At 45.2% G+C, this 15748-nt stretch overlaps 1 protein-coding gene and 1 pseudogene across 2 annotated transcripts in view; one reads left to right on the forward strand and one right to left on the reverse strand.

Moving 5' to 3' along the window:
• The window catches only part of LOC102795346 (protein NLRC3-like), a 37392-nt gene that overhangs the window by 13509 nt on the left and 8135 nt on the right, over nucleotides 1-15748 (forward strand). The window contains exons 5-7 of one of the 2 annotated variants that reach the window (XM_087831058.1): nucleotides 10489-10717; nucleotides 12177-13977; nucleotides 14508-14681. In XM_087831058.1, coding sequence (XP_087687184.1) covers nucleotides 10489-10717; nucleotides 12177-13977; nucleotides 14508-14681 — 2204 coding nt within the window. Of the gene's footprint in view, nucleotides 1-10488; nucleotides 10718-10816; nucleotides 10850-12176; nucleotides 13982-14507; nucleotides 14682-15748 lie in introns of those variants that run through there. The other variant, XM_087831062.1, reaches the window with a different exon arrangement.
• On the reverse strand, nucleotides 10948-11658 carry LOC148103071 (uncharacterized; annotated as a pseudogene).

Genomic DNA, 15748 nt, shown 5'->3' on the forward strand with positions numbered 1-15748 from the left:
CAGTGAAGCGGTGGAGGAGCCGCGTGGGGCAGCTGAGCAGCCGGAGGTGGCAGACGAGGCGCGCGGGGATCTGCGCCTGCCGGAGGAGGGGGAACAGCCGGGTGAAGGGCTGCTCCTGCCGGGAGCGGTGGATGAGCCGCTCCGACCGGAGGTGGCAGACGAGGCGCGCGAGGGTCTGCACCGGCTGGAGGAAGAGGAGTCGCGGGAGGGGCTGCCGGAGCCGCTCCCGCCAGCGCCCCAGCCAGCGGCGGACGAGCCGCTCCCGCAGGCGCCCCAGCCAGCGGCGGACGAGCCGCTCCCGCCAGCGCCCCAGCCAGCGGCGGACGAGCCGCTCCAGCCAGCGCTCCAGCCAGCGGCGGTGGAGAAACCGGGAGGGGAGATGGCGGTCCCCGTGCCAGGGGAGCCTGCTCGACCTGTGCCCGAGGCCGAGGATCGAGCTGCCCCGGAGCGTCAGATGCGCCGGGTAGTGAGCCCCTCCCGGGGCCGGCGGGGTCGTGCCGGCTTGCCGCTGCTCCAGACCGGTTTCGCCGCTGCTGCTGGAGGCGTGGCCGACCCCCGGACAAGGCTCGCCGCCATTGGAGGTGTGGGCGGCCTCCGCGACGGACTTTGCTCTGTTCCGGGGTTGGGGACCGGTGGGGAGTAGGTTCGGCCGGATGACTCCCCGGCCTCAATCGGGCGATGGGGGTGTGTGGTGGGGCGTGGTCTGCGGTGGCGTGCAGGGAGGGCGGACGCACCTGCACGGCATCCGCAATCACGCCCGCCACGTTAAAACACAGGGACTCAGGTGTGTGTAGGGTGTGGTGTGTGGTGTTTTGAATAAAAAATGTCTGTGAACACTGATCCCTGGACCCGCCGTGCCTTATTCCTGCCACAGACACATTTGCCTTTGTGTGGTTCGAGCAAACCAATGCTTAAAATAAAACTTCCTTCTGCCGTCCCCATTTTCCAAACACAATACAAATAAACTTTGTTACTTAAGAGGTACAACAAAAACAACAATCTTTATTTATAGAGCACATTTAAAAACCAGCGGTATACCAAAGTGCTTAACATAAGAGACAGAGAAGTAACACGAGTATTATAAGGCCTTAGCAAAGTATCAAATATCCTCACAGGTCAATGCCACTAATACACAGGGGCAATATAAAATGCATATCAAAATAAAAACATAATAAAAGCACAAGCCATAAAAATATGTATAAGAAAAAAATAGAAAATGTCTAAAAGTCAGGTGCGAGCATTAACAAGCAGGAAAGTAAAGATTAAACAAATAGGTTTTTAACCGTGATTTAAAAGATTGGATGGAATCAGACGGATCACAATCGGAAGGTTATTCCACAACTCTGGTGCAGCCAGGGCAAACGCCCGGTCACCTCTAGACTTCAGCCGAGATCTAGGCTGAACCAAGAGTAACTGAGTAGATGATCTTAATGCTCTGGCAGGAACATACGATTTAAGGAGTTCCTTAAGGTAGCTCGGTGCTGTGTTGTTGGTAATTTTAAACGTAAGCAGCAGTATTTTAAATTGGATGCGGTATTTTATGGGTAGCCAATGCAGGTCAGCTAGGACAGGAGTGATACAGGCAAACTTCCCAGTTCTGGTCAGAATGCGTGCTGCAGCATTTTGGACTGTCTGCAGTCTATGAAGGAGGGCAGAATGAAGACCAAAATAAAGTGAGTTGCAGTAATCCAGCCTTGAGGTCACAAAGGCGTGGATGAGCTTTCCCAGGTCCTTATGCGGAACATACTGCCTAGCCTTAGAGATGAGACGGAGTTGGTAGAAACTAGATCTAACTACAGCAGATACTTGTTTATCGAGTTTGAATGAGCTGTCAAGCAACACGCCCAGATTGCTAACAGTGTCAGAAAGGGAGCTGGTAAGGGAACCAAAGGCATCACGAAGTTGGCCACGAGGAACGTTGCTGCCAAATACCACAATTTCAGTTTTCTTATCATTTAGGATAAGAGAGTTTGCTAGGAGCCATTCTTTGACCTCGCGCATGCACTCTTGGAAACAGTGCAAGGACAAAGCAAGATCATCATTTAGTTCAAAGTAGATCTGTATATCGTCAGCATAGCAGTGGAAAACGGTGTGGTATTTCTCAAAGATTGCACTTAGAGGGAGCATATACAGTGAGAAAAGAATAGGGCCTAACACAGATCCTTGAGGCACGCTGCAGCAGACAGGTGCAGCGGAGGTACTGTTTTATTTTTTGCCCTAAACATAATAATCAATGTCTGTAATTTCACTATATCTTCTAGTTTTAATAATTTCGATTTTATAAACAAACTATAAGTGTGTTCTCTATATTTAACATTATGCATAATTCGAAGCACTCTCTTCTGTAATAAATATAATGGATTTCATATTAGTCATGTATGTATTCCCCCATACTTCAACACAATAACTCAGATAGGGTAGAAACAATGAAAAATATAATATTCTCATTGTCTTGTAATCTAATATATATCTTACATTACCCAGGATATAAATACTTTTAGCCAACTTTTTTTTAACATGTTCAATATGTGATTTCCATGTTAACTTGTCCACTATTACACCCAGAAAATGGAATTCTGTCACTCTTTCAATAAATACTCCCTCTATAGATAATACTACCTCTTCCTCCTTTACACGGTTTCCAAATTATTAAACTTTGTTTTTTTCAAATTCAGCGATAACTCACTTACATCAAACCATTTTTTAATTTTTTTCATTTCAATATCCATAATTTTAGCCAATTCTTTCAAGTTTTCTTCGGAACAATAAAAATTTGTATCATCTGCAAACAAAACAAAATTTAACATTTTTGACATATCACAAATGTCGTTTATATATAAATTAAAAGGTTTTGGTCCTAAAACAGAACCTTGAGGGACCCCACATTCTATTTTCATTCTATCAAATGAATTGCCTAAAACTGCACATACTGAAACCTATTATCTAAATAGCTGCTTAACCAGTTCAATACTATTCCTTTCACACCATAAGTACTTAACTTAGAAATCAAGATGGAGTGTTGCAGAGTGTCAAAAGCTTTTCTTAAATCAACGAATCAACCCAAAACCTCTCCGCCAAACAGCCACCACAAAGCAACAAAAGAAAAACACAGTTCAACAGTCCAATCCCCCGGTCCGGTGGCAGCAAACACAGTTCTGGCGGCCGACCCGTAGGACGGCAAAACAAGCGGGACCTGCTGTGGGTTAGGCAGTGGCGGCAAAACAGTTCAGGTGGCCTACCTCTAACCCCTTGATGGAAACGCAGCAGCTCCGGCGGCCTGCCACAGGTCCGGTGGCGGCGGCGAAACGGTTCTGGTGGCCTGCCATGGATTTGGCAGGGGCGACGCTGCAACTCCGACGGGCGGCCACGGATCTGGCGGCGGTGTGACAGCTCCGGCGGCCTGCCCCGGGTCCGGTGGCGGCAGCGTGGCAGCTGCGGTGGGCGGCCACGAGTCCGGTAACGGCGGCGTGGCAGCAGCAACGGGCGGCCACGGGTCCGGTAGCGGCGGCGTGGCAGCAGCGACGGGCGGCCACGGGTCCGGTAGCGGCGGCGTGGCAGCAGCGACGGGCGGCCACGGGTCCGGTAGCGGCGGCGTGGCAGCAGCGGCGGGCGGCCACGGGTCCGGTAGCGGCGGCGTAGCTCCGACGAGCAACCGCGAGGTGTGGCACCTGATCTACGACGTGCTGGTTGCGGTCGTGCGGGTCGCGGACGTGCTGAGCCCTCCGGCTCTCCAAGGTCTTGCGTGGGCAGCACGGGTTCCTCCTGCCCGCTGAGCTCCTCCGGTGGCGGCGCGGGCTCCACAGGCTTGCTGAGCTCCAGCTCAGGCTGCGGCGCGGGTTGCTCCGGCTCGTCCCACTCCCTCCGCTCGCTGAGCTCCAGCTCGGCCCCCTCCGGCTTGCCGCGCTCCTCAGCGAGCGGCGCTGGCACCACCGGCTCGCTGAGCTGCTCCTCCGGCGGCTTGCCCCGGGCCCGGTGGCGCTGCTCCGGTGAGCAACAGCGAGATGTGGTACATGGCTGATGACGCGCTGGTCGCTGACGTGGACGCGCTGGATGTGGACGGCGGGGAGGGCGCGCTAGACGTGGAGGTCCCTCCGGCAGCGGCGCTGGCTCCACCGGCCCGCTGAGCTGCTCCTCGGCTGGCAGCACGAGCTCCTCCGGCTCCTGCCCGCTGAGCTGCTCCTCGGCTGGCAGCACGAGCTCCTCCGGCTCGGGCCGAGCAGGTCCGGGTGGCGTCGTAGCAGGTGGCACTGCTACAGATGGTGAAGAGCTGAGCGGTGTGGAGATCGCTGAACGAGGAGACGCTAGCTGCACTGTTGGCTGGCTTACAGCAGCGTCGGCGGTGTCACCATCCACTAAAAACAAAGAAGCAACCGGCTCCTCCCGCTCGCTGAGCTCCAGCGGCTGCGGCGCGGGCTCCTCCCGCTCGCTGAGCTCCAGCGGCTGCGGCGCGGGCTCCTCCCGCTCGCTGAGCTCCAGCGGCTGCGGCGCGGGCTCCTCCCGCTCGCTGAGCTCCAGCGGCTGCGGCGCGGGCTCCTCCCGCTCGCTGAGCTCCAGCGGCTGCGCTGCAGCTACAGATGGTTGATCCGGAGGCGAAGATGGTGATACAGCAGCTGCAGGCGGTGGAGACGATGGTAGATCAGGTGATGTGGATGGTGAAGCCGAGAGTGCTGTGATGGTTGCAGACTGATGGGACGCTGGTGGAGTGGGTGCAGCCGGTGAATCGACCTCCGACTGAGGATGTAGATGAGAGTCTGATGCGGCTCTTTGTGCGGCTAGTCCAGAGTCAGCTGGTTCTTCCGAAACCACAGGAGTGAGGTGAGCTTCGGTTTGGCGAAGATGACGCCGGCGCCGTCTCTTTCGTGATGGCGGGGCAAAGGACTCTGTCCCCTGTTCATCTGTGACTGGATTAATTGAAATGACAGGGTCCGGTTTACTCACTGTGGTGACCAGCACTGCCGACACAGAGGCCATTGAAGGAGTGAGAGGACTTGGAGTAGGGCGCAGTCTTCCTTGCGGTGGAGGGTCCAATAGGTGAGCAGCAAGCGGCGGTGGGAAAACTCTCCGCCTATTAAGAAAAAACCAGGCAGCAAGGGCTGCCAGGGAGGCAGCCGCATCATCCTTGCCCGGACAGCCCAAACCAAACAGTTCAAAACTAGAGCTTGCCCTCAGCACGGTTACAATCTGAATTAGTTTTGCAATGTCCGGAAAGCTAATAGAGAAGGTAGTGGAGGAGAGGTAATTGTCAAAAAACACTACCTGTATGTGTCTTTTGTGTGGATCAACAGCCTGGATTACGCTTCGGCAGTAACCCCAGAGCTGTGTGAGCGATCCCTCCTCCATGGCGACTCCCGAGTCCGCTGGGTCCATGGTGGTTGGTGGGATTATTCTGTCACCTCCCTCCTGAACCTCTCCGAAAAGTCCGCTGGGTCCATCTGGCAGGATCGTTCTGTCACGGTTTGCCAGGGCAAGCCGTGGGGAATGTTGGAGAAAGGACCCAAACGCTGGACTTAGTGCAATGAACAGTGCATTTATTTACAGTGGGGGTAAATATACACCACACGATAAGTCTCCCGAGTGCTCCCTCAACTCCTGTGTCGTGCCTTCTCCCAAGTGCTGGTATTCCGTGCTCTCTGCTCCTGTGCCTACGCACACCCCGTGCGTCCTGCAGTCCCGTGTTCCGCTCTCCTGAGGAAAAACCAACAGACGCAGCCGTTATGGCACCACTCCAGCAGGCATACACTTAACAGAACTTGCGACACTGACATGGAGTCTAACTCAACGATCCTGCGCCGGAGGAAGCTCCATTGCTCTGTTAAGTAGCTCCCCCGACGAGCCTGATCAGAAGCAGGTGTGTGGGAACCTAGGCGTGACCAGCAGCTGGCAGGGCCACACCCATCAGGCCTGCAGGTGGCTGTCCTTCATCCTCCAGCCACACCCGCAGACACACGTACACACACACACACACACACACACACCAGCATGGAACACAAGAGCACAGTGCAGCAAACATACACGCAATAATAATGATAACAATAACAATAAAAGGTTCACACCGTTCACGGACCCCGAGTCCCAGGAACCGGGTCCGTGACAGTATGTTTATTATCCAATACTTTTTTAAAGATAATCCACGTACCCTTAACATTATTTTTTTTTTGTAAAATAATTTATTATAATACTCTTTCTTAGCCTTTCTGATAATTAATACTGACTTATTTTTATAAACTTTATATTTCATTTCAGCAGGCTTTGTTCTAAGTTTTATATAATCTCTATACAGTTTATTTTTCTTTTTACATGCATTTTCTAGTCCTTTTGTTATCCATGGTTTACCAGTAGTTTTCTTTTTCTTTTGCTTATATAATACCAGTGGACAGTGATTTTCATAAAAAAACCAAATAAGTATTTAAGAATGCCTCGTATGCAGCATTGACGTAATTCACATAAACCTCATTCCAATCTTCTTTCATAAGATCTTGCCTGAACTTATTTATTGCATCATCATTTTTAATTCTCATATGTCTGTCCACACACACTTCCTCCTTTAGTGTCATTTTATAATCTAAAGTAACAAAAACAGGTAAATGATCACTTATGTCATTCACGACAAGACCACTTATAATGTTGCTTTCCAAGCAATTAATGAAAATGTGATCAATTAAAGTAGCTGACTTTCCAGTTATTCTACTAGGTTTAGTAATCAGAGGGTAGAACCCTCTTCCAAATAATAACTCAAAATAATCTGATGATGCCTTATGATTTGACATTTTAAAAAAAATCAATATTATAATCACCGCAAATACAGAATGTCTTATTTCCCTTTACCTTGCTCAATAAATCTTCTACTACATCTGTGAATGTTTCTATCAGTGTCCCAGGCCTTCTATACATACAAGTAACAATTATATTACTCTTTCTTTCCATTTCTATTTCTACTGTCACACACTCCATTAAATCATCAATAGCCACAGACATATATTCAACCTGTTTACATTTCAAATCACTATCAACAAAAAGTGCCATACCTCCTGCCTTCTTATTAGATCTGTTTATATGATGTAATTCATACCCATCAATGTGAAAGTCCCAACCCCTTTCCTCATCTATCCATGTTTCTGATAGTGCTATCACTTTAAACTTGCCTTTCAGATTATTCAAAAAATCTTTGATCAGAACAAAACTTTTATAGAGGCATCTACAGTTGAAATGAATTAATGAAAATGTATTGCCTAAGTCAACATTATCCCTAAATTGATTCTCAGTATAATACTCGCATGTAACATTAATTGCATTAAGCACATTCCCTTCTGGATTGATATTATTTTCAAAATCATGTAATTTGTAATTCGAATCTTCAGTCATTGTGATTGGGTATTCTTTAAATGTCTGTTACCCTTATGAAATACCCATCAACATCCATAAAAGTATTTCACAACATATTTTGAGAAACCACTCATAGCTATACAGTTCTTTCTGATCCATAAATAACTGCGGGTCAGATCTATATCTCGTCTCCGCGCATAATGGTAACACCGTTGATCCCAGTTCCATATCTACCTGCAGCTTCACACTAATACTCTTCCAGTCAACTGTCTCCTACCTTGCCATTTTCCCCCTTCGACAGTCGGAAATAGTGTCTTTCATTGAATAAGTTCGGCTAGTTGTTAGCAAGCACATCATAACAGACCTTCTGCCATCCGACCGCAACAGCGTAATCATCCCCCGTAGTTGTCCAAATCTACGGGGGATTTGGAATCCCTGATCATTACAAACTTGGGTTCTTTTGGTGTTCCGTTGAGCTTTATCATCACTTTGCAATTTCTTGTCCATGTTGCTTGGATTTTTTTTTCTTTACGCATGATACGGGCTTGTCTGGCAATATTGGCGTTCTTTTTTGTGAGATGTTCCTTCACATATACTCCACTCCCTTTCAGTTGTCTGGACTGCCTCAGTAGCTCAATTTTGTGTTTTCGATTCAGAAATTTTACTACTATTGCTGCAGGTGCCCTGGCATTCTTTCTGGGGAGGGTATAACACGCCGCAATGTTGTTGCTATCCAGGGGAAGTTTTTTACTTGCAAAAAACTCCACTACTTGACGCTCTGTTTGTTTCTCCTCCACCGGGGGCTCATCTCCACCAGACCTCACACCACTCCCAGTCTCAGTAACTCTTGCATAGCTCCTGTGTTTGGTTTCCAAACTGGTAATAATCACGTCCTCCAGTCGTGCATGCTGTTCTAAATCCTCCACTCTCCTTTCTAAGAGCTGGATTGTTTTATTCTTTTCCTTAATCAAGCTTTTTAATTCTTTGATTTGGTTCATTAAAGTCGTTAAAATTCCTTGTTGCTTAACTATTCTTTCGACGTCTGTTGACAACGAGTTAAGCGACAGCTTAATCTCCTCCAAATCTTCTTCAATTTTTCTTATCTTTGCCATTTTCTCCTTTTTGTTTGTTTGTGTTTTGTTTCAAGCAAAATATATTTGACTTAGAATTAATCACACAACCTATTCTGAGACGCCAATCTGGCAGTAGCTGTGTTCGCCATATATTAAGTGATCCAAAGTATTCCGAATATGTTACTCTCCTTGAGTAACGAAACGGAATACTCTGCTGGAGCTGCTCCTCTAGCTTTCTCCTGTAGCTGTCCCTTCCCCTCCTTATCTCTCTACTTAGCTCCTTCTGGACTCTCCTCATTTCCTCTCTGTTTCCACATGGAGCTGTGACTTTATGGGGATACTTAAAGAAAGAAGCAGAATCTACAATCATTGTGATATTTCACAGGAAGCAAGTGAAGTTGTTGAGGGACAGTAGTAATGGGTTCTATTATTAACACAAGCAGCTGAAATTTGCACCAGCTGAAGTCTACCACACACATGTCTCTATAATCTAAAAAGGATAAATTATAATAATCCATAAGGAATATGGATTGTGAATATGTCATGTTCAAATTTTCAGAAGGAAATCAGGAGAAAGTTTTGTCGTTTAACCCTTTAAAACCGGTCAGAGCGGGCACGCTCCGTTTTGCGTAACTACATTTAAATCCCAGTAGCACTGCAACCACGTGAGTTAGCACAATAATTTTTTTTGCATATGAAACCGGAGGAGTTGTACTTACATCTTATGCCATCATCTTGTCCTAGGTCACGGTTTCCTTCCACATATAGCTTTGCAAACTGCATAAAAAGCACTTGCAGCAACAAAAACATAATATTCCAGAAAAAACGCTTTGCCAATCCGATCAGCTGTTCATAAAACTTCCTACATTGGATTAGATGTCAGCGCGAACTATCGCATGTCCGCCATGACCTGCCCAAAACCGGAAGAGATGTCATTTTCGCGGAAATGTAGTTTTTTACCATCCAGGCCTCATGAGCCTATACTGGTGTTTTTAAAAGTTATTTTTGAGTTTATGACTTTCTGTGTCGTTTCTGGGTTGCTTAGGACTCATATTGCACTGCTGGAAATAGTTTTTTTTGATGCATATGCTGCTTTTTTGCACTATAATATTTATTTTTGTTTTTCCTGCAGTGTATAAAAATTGGTGTATTTCAAAAATAAAATTATGAAGGCTCTCAAAATAAATTTCCTGTGGTGGGAAACTATTTTGTGCAACTTTTTTGTATTTACAGTTTTGAGGGATAAGTCTCTTAAATTTCTCTAACTAGAAATATATGTTAAAAAAACAAAAACGTTTTTTTTGTAGTTTGTGGCACTTCTTTTTGCAATTTATGCAATTACTATGCACTTAATGCATACATATTATTAAAATTTAGGCTGTAATGGTTGTATTGATGTATAGCAACTTGAAATGCTCCCAAAAATGGCTCTACAACATGTAAAAATATAATATAAGCTCTGGCAGACTTGGTTCTATGGTAGGTCATAAAGGGTTAATAAGATTTAATTTGCTACGGCAGTGGGAATTACAAATTTGACACAGCGCTATGGACCATGGTCTGATACAACATTCTGCCTCATGCCATGGATGCCCTGAAGCAGCCTTACATGTTTTTATACAGCAATAATAACAAATGATTATTATCGTAAAATTACAGTACTGAAAAGGGGCATAAAATTGTTACACCACACACTTAGGTAACACTTAGGTGGCTAAAAGACACAAATATAGTTGAGAAAAGAGTTTTACTGTTTGCGTCACCAGATCGGATAAATGTTTCATAATATCCAGATTCAGCTGCAGATAGAGCATCCTTAAAGTTGTGTGTATGAGATAAAGGTTCTTATGAACAACATGCGTGATACCTTTTAGTGACAACATTTAGATTTAAGAGCAGTAGAACAAATTAGATATGTGGAATTTACCTTTTCCCAATTCTTTTAGACAGCCAGAGTTTGAATTTCATTGAGGGATTGTGTTTATGGTGCCTAATTAAAATGATTCCCAGAAACATACCTCCTCCTGTGTACTTTTTTTTGTCTGTGTTGTGAGAAAAGTTTCTGGGTCATTCATAAAATATTATGTTCCAGATACTGGAGGACAAAATCATCACTTTTGTGAAGAACGAGCTGAAGAAGATCCAGACAGATCTGAGTCCAGATGACCTACAATGTTTTAAGAGTCAATGTGAGGACGAGGATGTCTTACAAAGTGTGAATGAGGAACAGAGCAAGAGAAGCAGAGAAGCATTTGTGACGATTACAGTGGACTTACTGCAGAGAATGAAGCAGAATAAGTTCGCTGAGCGTTTGCTGAGAAGTGAGAATTATTCCATAAATATGTCTGTGAAGGTTCTCAGTGATCCAGGTCTTCATAGTCTAAGGAGCTTGGAAAGAAAAGCGGCTGAACTTGTTTAAGTTGCTTGAAGATGTTTCTCCTCTCATCTGAGAAGCTTCTTCAGTTCTAAGGGTAAAATGGTGGAGAGTCCCAGATTTAAGCTCTGTGGGAGTATCCCCCCAAAGAGGGACAAAGTCCTGATGATACTCTACCTAATCACATGAGCCGAGGTGTGAAAACGGGTGTGGGTCACAATCAGCCAGGGTTTCGGGCGAGCTCATTGTGAAACCTGGCCCCACCCTATCATGTGATTTCCTGAGGTCAGATGGCCCAGAATGTAAGTGGGCGTTAAGGCCTCTGGGAAGGGTTCTCAAAACTGGATTACAGATGGCAGAGAGTTGGTGTCGTAAACCACCATCTCTGTTCAAAGATAGTCACTCAGAGTGGACATAAATGGCTTCTTTCATTTCTCTTTCAAACCATCTGTCCTCTCTGTCCAAAATGTGAACATTGGCATCCTCAAAAAAGTGTCCTTTATCCTTAAGATGCAGATGAACAGCTGAGTTTTGTCCTTTGGCGATGGCTCTTCTATGTTGCGCCATGCTCTTGTGATGTGGCTGTTTGGTCTCTCCAATCTAGAGGTCTGGGCATTCCTCTCTGCACTATACAGCATACACGACATTGTTAAGTTTGTGTTTTGGAGTTTTGTCTTTGGGATGAACCAGTTTCTGTCTGAGTGTGTTGCTGGGTCTGAAGTACACCGGGATGTCGTGCTTGGAGAAAACTCTCCTGAGTTTCTCTGATACACCGGCCACATAGGGGATGACAATGTTGTTGCGTCTGTCTTTCTTATCCTCCCTCACTGGTGTTTGGTCTTGAAAGAGGAGTGAAAGAAGCCATTTATGTCCACTGAGAGCGACCATCTTTGAACAGAGGCGGTGGTTTACGACACCAACTGTCTGCCATCTATAATCCAGATTTGAGAACCCTTCCCAGACGCCTTAACGCCCACTCACATCCTGGGCCACCTGACCTCAGGAAATCACATGATAGGGTGGGGCCAGGTTTCACAATGAGCTCGCCCGAAACCCTGGCTGATTGTGACCCACACCCGTTTTCACACCTCGGCTCATGTGATTAGGTAGAGGATCATCAGGGGTCCTTTGTCCCTCTTTGGGGGGATACTCCCACAGAGCTTAAATCTGGGACTGTCCACCATTTGACCCTTAGAACTGAAGAAGCTTCTCGGATAAGAGGGGAAACATTTTCAAGCAACTTAAACAAGTCCAGACGCTTTTCTTTCCAAGCTCCTTAGACTATTCCATGAATATTTACGCTGCTAAGACATTCAACAATGTCTCAAGAAATACACAAAAATATATTCAAAATATGTGCACTTCATAAATTCTTGATGTGTGTGTGTGTATATTGGGTCAATCAGGAACGGGAACTAGGAGCTTTCAGTGGAGTCAACGAAACCTTAAATCTGCACTGAAGAAGAAGTTCCAGTGTGTGTTTGAGGGGATTGCTAAAGCAGGAACCCCAACCCTTCTGAATCAGATCTACACAGAGCTTTACATCACAGAGGGGAGGACTGTAGAGGTCAATGATGAACATGAGGTCAGACAGATTGAAACAATATCCAGTAAGCCAGACAGTCTAGAAGCCATAATCAGACAAGAAGACATCTTTAAAGCCTCACCTGGAAGAGATGAACCAATCAGAACAGTGCTGACAAAGGGAGTGGCTGGCATTGGGAAAACAGTCTTAACACAGAAATACACACTGGACTGGGCTGAAGACAAAGTCAACCAGGACATCCAGTTCATATTTCCATTCACTTTCAGAGAGCTGAATGTGCTGAAAGAGGAAAAGTTCAGCTTGGTGGAACTTGTTCATCAGTTCTTTACTGAAACCAAAGAAGCAGGAATCTGCAGCTTTGAAGACTTTCAGGTTGTGTTCATCTTTGATGGTCTGGATGAGTGTCGACTTCCTCTGGACTTCCACAAAACTACAATCCTAACTGACCCTAGAATGTCCACCTCAGTGGATGTTCTGCTGATAAACCTCATCAGGGGGAAACTGCTTCCCTCTGCTCGCCTCTGGATAACCACACGACCTGCAGCAGCCAATCAGATCCCTCCTGAATGTGTTGGCAGAGTGACAGAGGTCAGCGGGTTCACTGACCCACAGAAGGAGGAGTACTTCAGGAAGAGATTCAGAGAGAAGAAGCAAATCAGCACCATTATCTCCCACATCAAGACATCACAAAGCCTCCACATCATGTGCCACATCCCAGTCTTCTGCTGGATCACTGCTACAGTTCTGGAAGATGTGCTGGAAACCAGAGAGGGAGGACAGCTACCTAAGACCCTGACTGAGATGTACATACACTTCCTAGTTGTTCAGGCCAAAGTGAAGAAGGTCAAGTATGATGGAGGAGCTGAGACAGATCCACACTGGAGTCCAGAGAGCAAGAAGATGATTGAATCTCTGGGAAAACTGGCTTTTGATCAGCTGCAGAAAGGAAACCTGATCTTCTATGAATCAGACCTGACAGAGTGTGGCATCAATATCAGAGCAGCCTCAGTGTACTCAGGAGTGTTCACACAGATCTTTAAAGAGGAGAGAGGATTGTACCAGGACAAGGTGTTCTGCTTCATCCATCTGAGTGTTCAGGAGTTTCTGGCTGCTCTTCATGTCCATCTGACCTTCATAAACTCCGGAGTTAATCTGCTGGAAGAGCGAGTAATTACATCCCAGAAGTCTGAAGGAAGAGAAGAATCTGCATTGAGACACTTCTACCAGAGTGCTGCGGACAAGGCCTTACAAAGTCCAAATGGACACCTGGACTTGTTCCTCCGCTTCCTCCTGGGTTTTTCACTGCAGACCAATCAGACTCTCCTAAAAGGCCTGCTGACACAGACAGGAAGTACCAAACAGGAAACAGTCCAGTACATCAAGGAGAAACTCAGTGAGAATCTGTCTGCAGAGAAAATCATCAATCTGTTCCACTGTCTAAATGAACTGACTGATCGTTCTCTGGTGGAGGAGATCCAACAGTCTCTGAGATCGGGAAGACTGTCCAGACACAAACTGTCTCCTGCTCAGTGGTCAGCTCTGGTCTTCATCTTACTGTCATCAGAAAAAGATCTGGATGTGTTTGACCTGAAGAAATACTCTGCTTCAGAGGAGGCGCTTCTGAGAATGCTGCCAGTGATCAAAGCCTCCAACAAAGCTCTGTGAGTATGCATCTATGCACACTTTTATTGTTTAAATATTGCAATGTACAGTCTATAGCAGCAGAAAATCTTAGCATTTCCAAGACATTTGTGGATGTAACCCATATCAAAGTGGGCCCAGAGATTTACTTCAAAATCGAATATAAATAAAAAAGAAAATTCTTGCAAGGAGTTAAAGCAACTTGTTTACAACAGATGATGAATGGTGGCTACATGAGGGTTCAGTCTGTGATCATTAAGGATTATTTTGAACAGTATCCACCAACAACAATCACTGATATTCTACTTTGGAAAGTAAGAATGCCTGTTTCAGTGGGTATTAATTTATAATCACTAAAAGTACTAACTCCCCACATGTTTAACAGATACAAAGGTGTGACTGTGCTGTTTCAAAGCAAGTTCTATTTTTTTTAATGCATGAATTTTGAGTTGTATTCTCATTTATAATGTGGACATATAATTGTTTGTTTTTCTTGTGGTAAGTTGAAAATAAGTCATTTAATTCGATCACAAATATAACCTTTTTTCAGACTGTCTGGCTGTAATCTCTCAGAGAGAAGCTGTGAAGCTCTGTGGACAGTTCTCATCTCTAAGGTTTTTAGTCTTGGAGAACTGGACCTGAGTAATAATGACCTGCAAGACTCGGGAGTAAAGCTGTTGGCTGCTGGATTGAAGAGTCCAAACTGTATCCTGGAAACTCTCAGGTGAGGCGCATAACATGCTTTTTAAGCATAATATGCTTTTTAAGCGCTGGTCTTTTGAGATTCATAACATATCAATTTCCTTTCTTTGTTACAAACTGTTTTCATACTGGATTGTACTTCAAATCTTCAAACCTGCCAGCACAGTGGCACAGGGTCCTGAGGTTCATTCCGCCACATTCCGCCACATCGCTGTGTCCTTTCCGTGTGAAGTGTGCATGTTCTGCCCGTTTTTTGTGTGGTTCTCTCTGGGTACTTCGGCTTCCTCCTACAGTCCAAAGACATGCAATTAGTGGGGTTAGGTTAACTGATCATTCTAAATTGCCCACAGGTGTGAATGTGAGTGTGAATGGTTGTTTGTCCCTATGTGTTAGCCCTGTGACAGACTGGCGACCTGTCCAGGGTGTACCCTGCCTCTTGCCCTATGGTAGCGACCCTGAAAAGAACAAGCAGAAGAGAATGGACGTTTTATTTAATGGGAAGACCAGATCTAAAAGAGAAGTCAAAAATAGGACATCACCAGAGACCTAACAGTTGTGCAATAAACCCAGAAAAAATGGAAGGAATGAACTCTGTGACACTACAGCAAAGGCTAAAAGGAAGTATAAAGCAAGGTTTCTAAAAATTATTCTTTTGTCTTGTCCAATAAGTCAAAAATGTTTACTTCCATCAACAAAACTTTCCAGTTTGATTCATTTTCTGTATTCTGTAACAATTTACAAAGTATGTTTATACATTGGAGTTTGATTTATTCATGTTATTCATTCATCCCTTTTGAATTAAATTTAAAAAAAAATAAATAACTAATCCAAAATTAACTTTGTAAACTAAAATTTAAAAAATTAAATCAATAAAATGGCAGTGGCCATTTCATTTCTATTTCACATGTTATTACATGTAAACTTGATGTTTTCAACATAGCAAATAAAATCCTAACCTGTGAGTTGGCAAAACCTTAAGGAAGTCAAAAAAGAAATAAACCGCACCTATCAATTGTAAAAATGGATAAAAGTTTTTTGGGTCTGTTTTTGAATATATACTTATTCAGCTACATTCAGTAACACAAACAA

This window comes from Neolamprologus brichardi, chromosome 3, assembly GCF_056152115.1.
Source record: "Neolamprologus brichardi isolate AB-2024 chromosome 3, ASM5615211v1, whole genome shotgun sequence".
Taxonomy (NCBI): domain Eukaryota; kingdom Metazoa; phylum Chordata; class Actinopteri; order Cichliformes; family Cichlidae; genus Neolamprologus; species Neolamprologus brichardi.